Genomic DNA, 15533 nt, shown 5'->3' on the forward strand with positions numbered 1-15533 from the left:
ATATATATATATAAGTATATATAATATATATGGTAATATAGAGAAAATAAAAAGCAAAAAAAAACAAAAATTAATAAATAAATAATAATAATTCATTGAATTAAAATATTGCATGTTATATACAATACATTCAATTTATTAATATAGATGTTTTTTTTTTTTTTTTTTTTTTTTTTTTTACATAAATAATGACATAGATTTATTACAAAATTATAGAAATATAATATATATTATAAGAAAATAAATGACTAATAAATGAAAAATAAATGCATGAATAAATAAATAGGGAAATATATATATATATAATTATGTTAATTCTTTTTTTTTTCCCAACATGATATTGTACATTTAATTATAATTAAAACAAAATATGAGTAACATTAACAGTGAAACATGGAACAACAATGATAAATTAAAACGAAAATTAAGTGACATATATGATACTGAGAATGATAAAAATGATGAATTAAAAAATACATCTAAAGTTTTAAAAAATAATCCAATACAAGCATGTAATACTGGCAAAGGAAATAATGATACTTGTAATACTTTATATGAAGAACATATGAATAATAATGAAGCGAAAAACCATGTAGTACAAAATTTTGATGGAATTGAAAAGTCTGAAAACAAAGAACCGTGCATGAATGAATCAAATCAAAAAAAGAAAAGGAAAAAGCATAATAAAAAAAAAAATAATAATATGGAAATGGGAAAGCCATTAAAACAAATGGTTAGAATAAATTATTTATTACAAGCATCCTTTTTAATGAATAACATGAATCCCAATATATCTAGGGAATATATTAAAACAATGAGAAGACTATCTAACAAGTTTTTAATAAAATATGATAGAAAATTTAAAAAGCTATTTTGTAAAAAGTGTAATTCAGTTCTTATTCCAAGTGAAACATGTGATGTTTTTGTAAATCCATTAAATTTACAAAAAAAACATAAGCAAATAAATAATAATTATGATATTAAGGAACTCATAGAAGAATCAACAAATACTAATAATATGAAACCAAGAGATGAATATTTAGTTTCATATAAATGTAAACATTGTCAACATTATACCAAGCTTGTATATGAATAGAATTTAAATACTTGTCAAAATAAACAAAATTAATTCCAAAAATGGATGTATAAATAAATAAATGAGTAATATATATGTCTTTATAATAAAATATATATAATACAGTTCCTTAGAAAATTAAACAAAATAAAAATTATATGTGAAAATGCAGAATGAATATTATTATACATATATTATTCCCTCTTTATTCTTTGCACACACCATATTTATAGAAATTATGAAATCTTTAACAATTTAAAATAAGAAATTTAAAAAAAAAAAAAAAATGATAACATCAAAATTAATAAATATGTATTTATTTTTGTAAAATGAAAAGTAAAAATAAAAGTGTATATTTATACATAAAAAGTAAAATATAAAAATACAAAGACTGTATCTTTTGATCACAATATGCCTATTTAAAATAAAGAAATAAAATTTTACTTTTTTTTTTCTTTTTTTTTTTAAACGATAAATTCTTTTATACTCAATACTTTTATTTTAAACAAAGAATATAAAAAAATGCTCATTAATTTATAGAAAATATGAGTATATATTTTTTTTTTTTTATTACAAAGTCATGTAAAAATACATTTTAATATTATGAAGCTAGTACTCCATTAAGTAGTACACAGAAAAAAAAAAAATAATAATAAAATAAAATACCATGTGTACATATATTATAATACACATTTAAATAATTTTTTAACATATGAGCTATATTTTTTTTTTATGTAGGAATCACGCAAAATTATTTTTTTCATATTATGCTACATAAGTTTTCCATTTAATATTTTCATTTTATATTTAATTTTTATTTTTTATATACACATTTTAATAAAAAAACTACGAAATTTACTTTTTATATACGAAATTTACATTTTATATAAAAATGTAGAGTGATTTAAAATTACATAAAATGCTTAAAATAAAATAAAATAAAAATAAGACTTTTTTCCTATATATATATATATATATATATATAATTATTTTTTTTTTTTTAAATAAACAAAATAATAATGAATTATATATAAATTTTTCCACAAAAAAATGATGACTTTGTCATATAAAAAAAAATGTTATAATATACAAAGCTAGCCATATAATTTTTTTTTTTTTTTTTTTTTTTTTTTTTTACAACAGTGCAAAAAAGCCTTAATGTTCCTATATAGTGCAATTATATTTTATTTCTATTTATATAAGTATATTTTTATTTTTTCCACATATTTTAAACATTTCCATTACTATATCTCATTTTAATATTTTTTTTTTTTTTTTTTTTTTATCAATTCATCCATAAGACTTTTTTCAAATATACATAAAACATTATAGCTTATATATATAGATATATATTTCCTTTAATAGCTACAATTAAAATAAAAAAAAAAAAAAAAAAAAAAATATATATAATTCATGAAATTTAAAATAACTTTTTTTTTTTTTTTTTTTTTTTTCTTATTTTTTCCTTCTTTTTTTTTAAATTTTACACAAAATATTATATTCCATAATGAGCATGCTTTAATTATTTTCCTTATTTTTATTTTCCACACATTTTTTATACATAAAAATTTGATGTTTTTTTTTTTTTTTTCTTTATATATATATATATTTATACATACATATTATATTACACACACATTTATAAAAATTATTCTTTCATTATTATATTCATATTCATGTTTATTTTCGTAGCTTATATAAAATAATTATTTAAAAAATATATATATAATAAATAAAAAAAATTATATAGATGTTCTAATGAAATAAAAAAAAAAAAAAAAAAAAAAAAAAATTTGAAAGTAATGGGTGTTAAAGATAATATAAATGCGGATCTATTAGACGATTCGAAAAAAGAAAGACAAGGACTTGAATTAACAGAAGAAAGAGTTCTTGATGAAAATATAAATAAAATTGATATACAAGAAAAAAAAGAAAATGAAGAAATAAATAAAGGAGATATAAATAATGACAATGAAGAAATTAAGAATTCATATATTAAGGAAAATTTAGATCCATTAAATGATAATAAAGGTAATTCCAATGCTAATTTGAACGGATTAATAACTAAAGAACATATCGTTTCATCGATTTCACTATCTGAGGAGTTCAGTATTTCTCAATTGAATTCAGATAACAAAAATTTAGAAAATACCTTAATTAGAGAGGACAAAGAAAATAATTTGAATAATGAAAATACTCATGTTATTATTGATAAAGAAAAAAATGATGTAGATGTTCCATATAATGAAATTAAAACTCTGGAAAGTTTTTCTTTAAATGTTAACTCTAAATTCCCTATTTCCCAAAAAAAGAATAAAAACACAGCTATAAATGATGCTCCACTATATATTGAAGTTAAGGGACTTTTGGAAGTTCTAAATGCTCAAGATTTTGCAAAAAAAGTAAATAGGAAAAATGCAGATTTAAATGTAAAAGCTCAAAATGCATTAATTAAGAAACGTTCTTATAGTGTCCCAAATAAAGCAGTTGCAAAAAATATTCCAAAGGATAATCATAATATGAATTTGAAGAAGCAGAATTATAAAAGTGTATCTCTTCAAAAAAATTCAGGATTAAATAAATTAGCAAGCACACAAAAAAAACCTTCTATATTTACTAAACCTTTATCAAATCCTCCAAAAACATTAAACAAAATTCCTTATAGCAAAAATGATGTTATAAGAAAACCATTGGAAATGAATAAAGGTGGAAAGGGTACTTTTAGATATTTAGAAAAAAAAATACCTAGCATAGAAGATTCACAAAAAATAAATTCAAAAGAAATTATTAGATCTAATATTGCATCTTTTAAAGAAAGTCCCATAGAAGAAAAAGGAAAAAATATGGCAGCAAAGATGGAGAAACATTCTCTCAAATTTTCTCCTAAAGTTATACCTTTGTTAATGAAGGAAAAAAGCATGAAACATAAAGCACCTCCTAAAGGCACTATAAAACATACGCTAGAATATTTAAAAAGAGCAGCAGAATCAAGAATGAAAGAAAATGAATTATATAAATCAAAAAAAGATAGCACACTTAGTTCAAGTGAAATTAGAAAAAATTCTGTACCAACAAGGAAAATTGAAACAAAACCAAAACTACCATCAAAATTTAACCCCTTAAAAAAAGAGTCCGTTAAAAAGACAAAAACAAATTTAGATGCAAAAAAAGTTTTCGTGAAAAAGCCAACACCTAAAATTGTACAACAGATGAAAACTAAAGAAAAAGAGAAGAAAAAAAAAATACCAACTAAATTTATGAACCTTAAAAAAGAAAAAATATCTTCCAAAGATATAGAACAGAAGAATAATTTAAAAAAAAAAGAAAGCAAAGAATTTAATAAATCTAAGATAGAAGGAATTAAACATCTAGAAAAGAAGAGGGAAGAAATTAATAAAGAAAAGAAAATGATGAGTATAAATGATAAGATGATAGAAGAAAATATGGTAAACAAAGAGGAATTTACAATTGATAATGTAGAGCCTGAAACTGAAAGAGAGAAGACAATAGAAGACAAAAATGAATCTGAACTGGAAAAATATGAGAAAAAATTATATGCTTTAACAGAAAGCGAAACAGAAAAAGAAGACGAGAAATTATTTGAAATAAAAAAATTGGAGAAAGAAAAAAATATCGATGATAAAGAAAATTTTGGATATAAAAAAGACAAAAATGATGAAAATGATGAAAATGGTGAAAATAATGAAAATAATAATAATAATGTTGAGAAGGATTCATTCAATGAAATAAATAAAGCAGAAGATGAAAAACAAAAAGAAGAAGAAGAAGAAATTATATTGAAAGATGTTGGAAATATAAATAAAGAAAGCGAATTGAATGTTTCAAGAATATCTGAAGTAGAAAAAGAAGAACAGAATGTAGATGTCCAAATAGAACAAGACAAATTGAATGATTCAAAAAATGAACAACAAGAAGTAAATATTACCGAAAAACTAGAAGGGGGAAAAGACGAAAAAAAAATGGACGAAGTAGTGTTATTGAATAAAATACATAATGAAGAAAATATTTGCGAAAATAAGGAACAAGAAGAATTAATTCAATTAGTAAAAGAGAAAACAATGGTAGATGATATAATAAAAGATGATACTATTACAGATGATATAGTAAAAGAAGAAATGAAAATAAATGAAATAGAGAAGGAAGAAAATCAAATTGATAAAGTAGAGAAAGAAGAAATAAATAAAGATAATATAGAAAAAGAGGAAAAGACATTAGAAATAGAAAAAAAAGACGAAATAAATATAGATAATATCACAAAAAATGAACGTATTATAGAAAACAAAAAGAAAGAGTCCAAAATAAAATTAGGAGAAATGAAAAAGAAAAAAATAGATACAAAGAAAAATGTAGATATGAAAATGGATAAAAAAACAATAAAAAAAGATGATAATACAAAACCTGCATTAAACATAAAACAAAATATCAAACTTCCATTAGGTCCAAAACAAAATGCTAAATCTACATTAAACTCAAAACAAGGTGTAAAATCTTCATTAAGTTCAAAACCAGGTGCAAAATCAGTTCTAGGTATAAAATCGAAGACAACCATGAAAAGTAGTGCAACAACTTTAAAATCGAAAACATTTGTTAATGGATCTTTAAAAGAAAGAAAGAATTTAAAAAATGATGTAAAAACTGGAGAATTAGCAAAAGGAGGCAATAGTACTAATATGAATAAAAATATTCCTCAAAAGAAAAGCTTATTATTTATGAAAAAGGCAACTATAGGTATAAAAAAAAATTCGGTTAGTAAAAGTGGTGTAAAAGAAGCAGAGGGAGAAAAGAAAAATTTAGGAAAAATACAAAAAGAATCGTCTCTCCACAATGATAATAATAATAATAATATTAAAGATACGAATGAAAATAAAATTGATATGGATAATATGAATGATATGGATAATATGAATGATATAGACAATATGACTAATATGGATAATATGACTAATATGGATAATATGAATGATATGGATAATATGAATGATATGGATAATATGATTGATATGGATAATATGAATGATATGGATAATATGACTAATATGGATAACATGAATGATATAGATAACATGAATGATACTAATAATGATTATAATAATAATGATCAGTTTAATGTAGATGAGAAAAAAGATATAGAAGAAGATATACAAATAGATATACAAGAATATATTAAAAAAGATGAAGAAGAGGATTCTCTTGAAAAACCCCTTTCCAAAAAAGGACGTTCCACATTTTCTAAAACTTCTGTACCTGCTTTAAATAAAAAAAAGAAAAAAACCTTGAGTAAGTTTAAAACGGTCGATGTTAATGGAATAAAATTAAACAAGAATAAAACAATAGGTTCATTAAATTCTGTAAACACTAAGAACACAATGATACAAGAAAAAATAAAAAAGAAGAAGATGGAAGTAAAGGAAAATGGCTTAAATAATAAGAAATCATTAAGTTCTAGATTATTAAAATTAAGTACAAAATCAAACACTTCTTCTATAAAAAAAATTAGTTCTCTAGGTGATAAGGATAATAATAAAACAAAAAAATCAGTTTTGGGAAAAAGCGGAACCATAATATCTAAAGGAGTTTTAGAAAAAAATAAAGGAATAAATAATAGACCATTAAAAGAAGCAAAATCATTTAAGAAATTAAAATCTAAAAGTATTAAGAAAACAATTTTGAATGATAATAATTTAAAAGATGAAGAGAAATCGGTTAAGAAAATTGCAACAGCTCAAAATATAACAAAGAAAATAAAAACTATACCTTCCCAAATGAAATTTGAAAAGAAAATGAGAAAATTAAAATCAGAAATTTTACACAAGGTAACAGGAAATATAAGTAAGATTAAAGATAAAAGAACAGTTAAAAAAAATAAAGAAATGTATTATGATGATATGATGGGAAATATGCAAAATAATAATAAATATGATAATGATAATAATAATAATAATAATTATAATAATAATTATGATGGTTATGAAGGTGTTGTTAAGAGAGTAAATGTAGGGTTATCAGAAAGATCTTTTAGTAAAATCAGAACATTAAAAGGAAAAAAAAATGATTATATAACCCCAAGAATAGGTGCTAATATTAAGCCTAATATTATGAATGTGAAATCTAATGTATCAAATTCAGGATCTTCAGATAAAGGATCATCACGTTCATTAACTACCCCACCATCAACATCTTCTAAAAAAAGCAAACAAAATAAAAGCAGAATGGACGATTTAAGTATTGAGGAGAATTTGAAAGAGAAATTAATAAATTTAAATATTCAGAAACAGTATAGTGGTTTACATATGAAAGAAATAGAGGAACAAAATATTCCTGAATTAAATATTCCACAACTTTCATCTATTCATAATAGAGATGATATACATAAGAATGATGAAGAAAGAAGATATAGAAGTGTTGGAAATATTGGAATAACTAATTTGAATGAATTATCTGCAGTATTTGATTTTAGCAGTAACAACAACATTAAAGGGGTTACTCGTGAGTCTTTAAGAAATTTGTCACTTCAAATGAAAATGGAATCATCTAATGAATATAATATAACAAAAGTAGAACAAACTTCAGATGTTAATACATTATATAACCAAAGTACAATGATAAGAAAAGAAATGGAAACAAAAGAAAATCCTTCTAGTTGGTTTTTTGGAAATTGTTGTACTGCAAATAACAATGAGTATTTCTATGAAAGACAAGAACCAGTTGTGCAAGGTTCAAGTTCCTTATTTAATGTGAATAACAAATTTATTCCATATAACCCTAATTCTGATATGTTACACATTTCTAATAATACTATAAAATTATCGAACATATATGAATCCGATGTATTTTCCAATAGCATGCAAAATAATCTTATATTGAATAATCAAAAGAGCTCAGGACAAAATATGAATAAGACTATGCTAAATAATAGTTCTTTGCGATTACAAAAAAAAAGACAATCTTGTAGTGCAACAACGAATTATTGTAATTGCATTTGAAGAATAAGATGAAGGATCTCCTTCAAAAAAAAAAAAAAAAAAAAAAAAATACATATATATATATATATATAACATAAATAAAATAAATTATAATAATTAAAAACAATAATTAAATATATATTTATATTTATATCTATATAATTAAATAAATTTATATTAGTAAAAAAATAAAAATGTGGTATACATATTTATTTATAATGTTTAATATGTATACCTATATTATTATATCCTTATTTATTTTGATAATTATTTCTTTGAATTAATATTACTTCATACAATAATATATTAAATGATTTATCATTATTGCATGATATAAAATGAATATTTTTTTCTATAATATATATATATATATATATATATATATATATATATATATAATAACATGGTAAGTTTATTTATATGTGAAGAGAATATCGTTTCTCTTTATCTTACCAAATATATTACATTTTTCATAGTTATTTAATATATATATATATAATACATACATTAGGGTGTATTTATGATAAGCCCATAGACATACAAAAAAAATAAATATATAAAAGAATAATAGAATAAATATTATACATACCTAGATAATATAATATATATATATATATATATATGTACTACGTATTTTTTCTTATATCATAAAAAATGAATTTATATTTATCAGTTTTGCGAATTATTTTTCATATAGATGATAAAACAAATTTATTGATAGTAATTTCTGATATTTTTACATTATACATTTTACTTTTTTTTTTTTTTTTATCTTTTATTATTTTTTTTTTATTACATGTGATGTGTACCTAATTTTGTGTACACCACAGCTCAAAATTATGATTTTCTAATTTTTCAGATATAATATAAATATAGAGGAATAATTTTAATCCCTTGAATCACAAAAAAAAAAAAAAAAAAAATGAAGTGTATCCGAAATAAAATTTGGTTATATATATATAATAATAATAATATATATGATTTATCAGATTTAATTAAATATATTTGTTTTTATAATTATATATAAAATAAATATAAAACATTTTTCTACATCATATATATATATATATATATATATATATATATATTTGTGAAAAACAAAAAATGTTTCATAATAAATATCATAATATTTATTTTTAGACTTTAAATAGGAAAACATTTTTTCCTTATTATTATTTTTTTTTTATATATATAAAATAACAAAATTTTATACTTAGAACATTTTTTCTTTTATAATTTTATATATTTAAAATATAAAGTTAACAAGAATGAAATAAATTTAAAATATATTCTCCAACTTAATTGAGGGTTATGGTTATGAGCACTGTAAAGGAAAAACATGATATTTTCATAATAAAAAAAAAAAAAAATAAAAAATAAAATAAATAAGGATTAATATATTATACTAAATTAAATGGTATAATAAAATATGCATCTTATTTTTTCATTAATTATTTGCATATTTATTTTGGTCATTGAATACACTTAAATATTTTTTTAAATCGTCATTTACATTATAGAGGTGCTTAATATGTTTTCTATATAAATCTATTTGTATTTTAAATAAAGAAGATATATTATTTTCCTGTGTAAATGGTAATTTAAATTTAATTTGATCTTTATCAATAACATTATTTTTTAATTCTTTGGGCACAGACATTGTCTGAATTAATTTATGATTTTTTTGTATTAACATTTTATTATTTGTTAATAAATTATGTGTATAAAAAATAAAATTATTTATTACGTTTTGTTGCATTTTAATAATATTTATTGAATTATTATAATTGGAAATTAATAATTTTATAAGTTCTTCAAGATTGCTTCCATTATGATTTTGTTTGATTGCTGGTATATCAAGATAATTTATGTTTAATGTATTATTAAACATACCAAAATTATTAACTTTATCACATTCCATAATATTTTTTGCATATATAAATAAATTTAATTCATTTTTATTTAAAACATTCATAATATTTACAATTTCATTATCATTTAATATATTCTCCTTTTTATTCTTATGACTGTATTTTTCTTTTTCTTTTTGTATTTGTATTTGTTCTTCTTCCTCTTTTATTTTTAATTCATTTTGTTTCTTTAATTCCATATACTCCATAATATACTTGCTGGCATATATTATATTATCACTATTGTAGGTTACATTTTTTGTAGTTTCAACAATTTCTTTGTATTCATTTTTTATTGTACTTAATAAATTTAATTCTTTCAAAAGACAATAATTTTTAACTAAATCGTTGGCTATTTTCCTTTTATTCTCTTTTTCGACATCTTCACATTGTATATCTTCATTTATAAGTACATTCATATCATTTTGGTTCATCTTATATGATATTTATTTATTTATTTATTTATTCATTTTTTTTTTTTTTTTTTTTTTTATACGAAAAAAAATAATTATGCATTTATATGCATATTTTATGCAAACAATTTTTTATCTGTATTTTTACTACATATATGGTATATATTATGTACAGTAAATCTTAATTCATATCTTTACATTTAAAGATGTAATTTTTTTTTTTCTAATAAAATATGCTACATTCATATGTAAGGAAATATTCTCTTTTATTTCTCCATACATATAAAAATATATATATATATATATATATATATATGTTTATCAATTTTTTATTTTAATATATATTACAATGAGAGCCTTGCTTTCATTCCATTTTGATATAATGCATTTATGTTATTAATACAATAAATTATTTAAAGTAAAAAATGAATATATATATAATATATATATTATATATATAAACAAATAAATATCAATGAAAAATATGATAAAATAGTTCAGCATGCAACACATGAAAATTTATTATACACATATAATTTTTTTTATATTTATTATATATATATATATATATAATATTAAAATAAAACGAAATAAATCTTATTCATTCATATTAATAAGAAATTAAATTTTAACTTGAATTACTAATTTTCCCATATTTTTTTATATATATATATATATATATATATTTAATTAATATGTATTTTAAAGATGTCATGTTTTATATATTTTTTTTCTTTTTAAATTTGTCATACGTTTTTTTTTTTTTTTTTTTTTTTTTTTTTTTTTTTTTTTTTTTTTTTTTAATTTTTTTTTTTTTTTTTTTTTTTTTTTTTTTTTTTTTTTTTTTGTTTGTTTTTTTTTTTCCGTGTCTGATATTATTATCGATTTTATATAAATAAAAACAACTGCTTTAATATATCAGATTATATCGTACCTTTTTAAAAAAGAAAAAATATATTCATTTGTAACCATTCATATTTTAAAATAAAAATGGTTGTGATATATATATTTAGTAATATATATATTTTTTTTTTTTTTGTATCGAGTTATATGCACTGTGATAGTTTTTCATTAGAATTTTAAAATATTAAGAATTTACATTGTTTCATAAATGTTGTTATTTCTTTATTTTTTGGTTCCGTTTTTTTTATTTTTTTTTTTTTTTTTCCTTGAATAATTATTATTAATATATTTTGAAGAAAATATGTAAAAATAGTTTGTTTGAATATATAAACATATATATATTTTTATTTTTTTTGTTACACTTAATATATGTATAATATTACACATCTTTAGTTTTCAATTTGTATTTATAAATCATAGTTTATTATATATATTGTTTAAATTATAAAAATGTCTAGATATGATATGTGTATGTATATATTTGATAAATAACGTAAAGGAAAAAAAAAAGAAAAATCTTTATTTTTTCAACATTGAAGATATATATTGCAACCTTGTTTTATTTAATTTTTTTTTTTTTTTAATTAATAGAATCTTTATAATATATATATATATATATATATTTATATATTTATTTATTTATTATTATTTTTTTTTTTTTTTGTTACAATGGCTTGTTGTTCGAGAAACATAATAAAAACAGTTAACGCAAAGAGAAGAAGCAATATTATGAGTGAACAAAAAAATGACTATGGCAAAGATGACATGAATGAATTAATTACCATATGTGATAATAAGGTATCTGTTGTAAATATATTAAAAAAAGGTAATGAACACATGACAAAAATAAAAGGACAAAATGAGAATTATAGGAAATCCATTCCTCCTAAATCGAATATATTAAAATATTACGAAGCTAATTTTTTAAAAGACAAAAAAAATAGAAATAATAATAACAGTACTTTAATAGAGAACGAGAACGAGAACAAAAAAAAAATTAATAAATTAGATGAACAAGATAATAATAATGAAGAATTAAATTCGAAAGAAGTTTTTTCCAAGCTAAAAACAAAAGAAAAATTGCAAGTATTAGATGAAGTGGAAAAACAACTTCAAGAATTTATGAAAGATGAAAAATTCAATATGCACAATGATATCATATTTCTTAATATATATTCCTTAACGCATAAACGAATATATTCCATATTAAATAAAAAAAACAATAAAGAGGTAACATCAAATAGTAGAAATATATACATATATATATATATATATATATATATATATGTGTTTTTTTTTTATATTTATATTTATTTACCCCACTTTTTAGGAATACTATAGCTGTAATGAAATTTTAGAAATGATATTAAAAGGAGATCTACATAAAAACTGTCTCATAAAAAGAAAATCTGATTCGCAATATTTTACTTTAAAAGAAAAAATAAGCGAAATTCATTTTTTAAAATATCTTGAGTTACAATATTATTTGAAAAAACAAAAAAAGGAGTATCATATGAAATCCAAAATAGAAAATAATTATGATAAAGAAAATACATTATATTTAAAATTTAGTGAATCTTTATTAGGAGATAAAGTAAAGTCTATAAAAAATTTTCTCATATCTCCTTATGATAAAGATATGGTAGAAGTTATATTAATTCCAAAGCATAAAAATTTTGATAAATTTTCTGGATATCATAAAATTGTTTCTAATTTATTTATAACTAAATATATTTCTGTATATTTTTATCATATTATAGAAAAAAAAATACAAAAGTATAATTTAATAAAAAAGAATGGTCCTATTTATATAAAAATGAAATTAAAAACAAATTATCCTCTAGCTATCCAAACCATTTTTAGATATATATTCGATAAAACATTTAAATTACATGATTTAGATTTTAAACTTTTAGTTACAGTATATATTGAATGTATACATTTTAAAATTTTTAGTATAATAAATGATATTACAAATGCAATTAGTGAAAAGGCAAACTTTAATAATATAATACAAGTGTTAAATATGTCTTCTACTTTTAAAGAAACACCTATTTTCAATGATTTTGCACGTATTATTTCGGATTCTGCATTTTATCTATTTGCTAGTAAACAAATAAATAAAAATATATATATATATATACAATATTATTTATATTTATGACAATATAAGTATATACATATATATCACACACATGTATTATATATATATATATATATATATATATATATATATATATATGAACTCATTTTGTGATATTTTATTTTTATATTTTTATATATTTATTTATTTATTTTTTTTTTTAGACGATTATCATTATTTATTACATGTAGAAATATACAGCTTTTTTCTAAGTCTTGATAATATAATGATAAACGAAATGCGAATTTTTACGGAATCCATAAAATTCATTATTGTAAATAAGTGTCATATGAAAGAACAGAAAAATATTTTTGAAAACATTCGATTCAACTTATTAAATAATGAACATATCTATGAAATACAACAGTATATTAAAAATTGTTTTAAAGACATTATGCATAATAAATATGATAGAAGTAATTTTATCTGCATGCGATATAATAAACCAAAAGAAAAAAACGAATTTGATAATACCACAAATCAATCTGACAATAATTTAAATGAAGTTAATGAAAATAAATTAGTAGCATCTGATAATAAAGGAAAGCCAAATATAAAAAAATGTAATTTATCATTTTTAAAAGAAATAAAAAAATTAAATAAAGTTTATAAAAATATAAATAATGAATCTTTTGAACCTCCAAATTGGAATAATACAGAAAAAAAAGAAATCTCCAATAAGAAACTTACAGAATGTATGAATAATATTTATAATATATTATTTGATAATTTATTTGCAAAAATATTAAATAAAGAAATAAAACATAGATATAATATTTGGAATGAAAATAAAGATTTCGAATGTGTTAATAATTTCACAAATGAAAATTATTCTACTCAATTAATAAAAAGAAAAAGTAAAGAACAAAATTATGCATTTACATATGGAGATGAAAGACTAATAAATGAATGTAAATTATTTTTTGAAATTATAAAATGTAAAAACAGTAACTTATCCATTGGTATCATATTAAAATCAAATGAATTATATAATTATAAACAACAACAACATTATAGTAAAATATCAAATATATTAACAGAACAAAATGACCACTTAGTTATATATTTTGACTTTTTTGTAAATGATTTTTATGTATGTAATATAAATTATAAAAATTCAACATTAATAAATAAAACAAAATTAAATATATATGCACATGAAAATAAAATAAAAGATAAAGATATGATTGAATATAGCATAAGTATTATTAATCACACTCTTAATTTAGATATAAAAATTCTACCTAATAATATTCATTTCAATTATTCTTTATCAATTTTAAAACCAAAAACTCTTTTAGGAGATATAATTAAAAAACCATTTATTAATATTAAACCCTTTTTTATGCTTAAAGATTCTTATGATTCTATATGTATACCTTGTATCAAATTTAAAAAAAAATTTTAATTTTTCCAAATATTCACAAAATGGGATATACATAAAAAAAAATATATATATATATAATAATAATAATAATATATATATATATATAGTATTATTTTCATTTTTATTTATTTTATTTTTTTTTTTTATTTGTGTTCCTTCTTTTTTAATTCTTTCGTTATATATATTCCTATTATATATATATTATAACCACAATATTGCTTGATTGTTAATTTTTATTATTTATCATGATAGATTGATCATTTTTCAATTTTCAGTGAAAAAATCATTTGTTTTACATTATTCATTATATGTATGCATAAATATATATATATTATATATTATATATTTATTTATGTTTATATGATATACATTTATTTTTATTTTTTTTTTTTTTTTTATTATTTGGATTTTACTTTTCAATTTTTCAATTAATTATACACACATGTATATATTATTATATATATATATATAATATATATATATATATTTTTTTTTTACCCTAATTTATATGAATGACTGTTTTTTTTATCCCTTTCAATATATATAAGAATCTTTGTGTTAATTATTTTAATATAAAATAAAACTATATAAATATCTATATCTATATCTATATATATATATATATATATATATATATTTTATAATTTTTTTCATTAATATATTTATTTTTTAAATAATGTTTTTTAATTTTAATATAAAATTATAACCTTTTTTTTTTT

General features: G+C 18.9%; 4 protein-coding genes across 4 annotated transcripts; 3 read left to right on the forward strand and 1 right to left on the reverse strand.

The window, feature by feature from the left end:
• Positions 1-370: 370 nt before the first annotated feature.
• On the forward strand, positions 371-1096 carry PGSY75_1327200 (putative ribonuclease P protein subunit RPR2; the record flags this gene model as incomplete). The annotated part of the gene is made up of 1 exon (XM_018787331.1): positions 371-1096. One exon carries the CDS (start codon positions 371-373, stop codon positions 1094-1096), a length of 726 nt encoding a protein of 241 aa, XP_018640073.1.
• A 1781-nt stretch (positions 1097-2877) lies between these two features.
• Positions 2878-8079, forward strand: PGSY75_1327300 (hypothetical protein; the record flags this gene model as incomplete). Its single annotated transcript, XM_018787332.1, has 1 exon — positions 2878-8079. One exon carries the CDS (start codon positions 2878-2880, stop codon positions 8077-8079), a length of 5202 nt encoding a protein of 1733 aa, XP_018640074.1.
• Positions 8080-9505: 1426 nt separating this feature from the next.
• On the reverse strand, positions 9506-10402 carry PGSY75_1327400 (hypothetical protein; the record flags this gene model as incomplete). Its single annotated transcript, XM_018787333.1, has 1 exon — positions 9506-10402. The coding sequence occupies one exon, from the start codon at positions 10400-10402 to the stop codon at positions 9506-9508; it is 897 nt and encodes a 298-aa protein (XP_018640075.1).
• A 1551-nt stretch (positions 10403-11953) lies between these two features.
• Positions 11954-14835, forward strand: PGSY75_1327500 (hypothetical protein; the record flags this gene model as incomplete). The annotated part of the gene is made up of 3 exons (XM_018787334.1): positions 11954-12514; positions 12615-13392; positions 13592-14835. The coding sequence occupies 3 exons, from the start codon at positions 11954-11956 to the stop codon at positions 14833-14835; spliced, it is 2583 nt and encodes an 860-aa protein (XP_018640076.1).
• Between the last annotated feature and the right edge of the window lie 698 nt (positions 14836-15533).

This window comes from Plasmodium gaboni, chromosome 13 (genome assembly GCF_001602025.1).
Source record: "Plasmodium gaboni strain SY75 chromosome 13, whole genome shotgun sequence".
Taxonomy (NCBI): Eukaryota; Apicomplexa; class Aconoidasida; order Haemosporida; family Plasmodiidae; genus Plasmodium; species Plasmodium gaboni.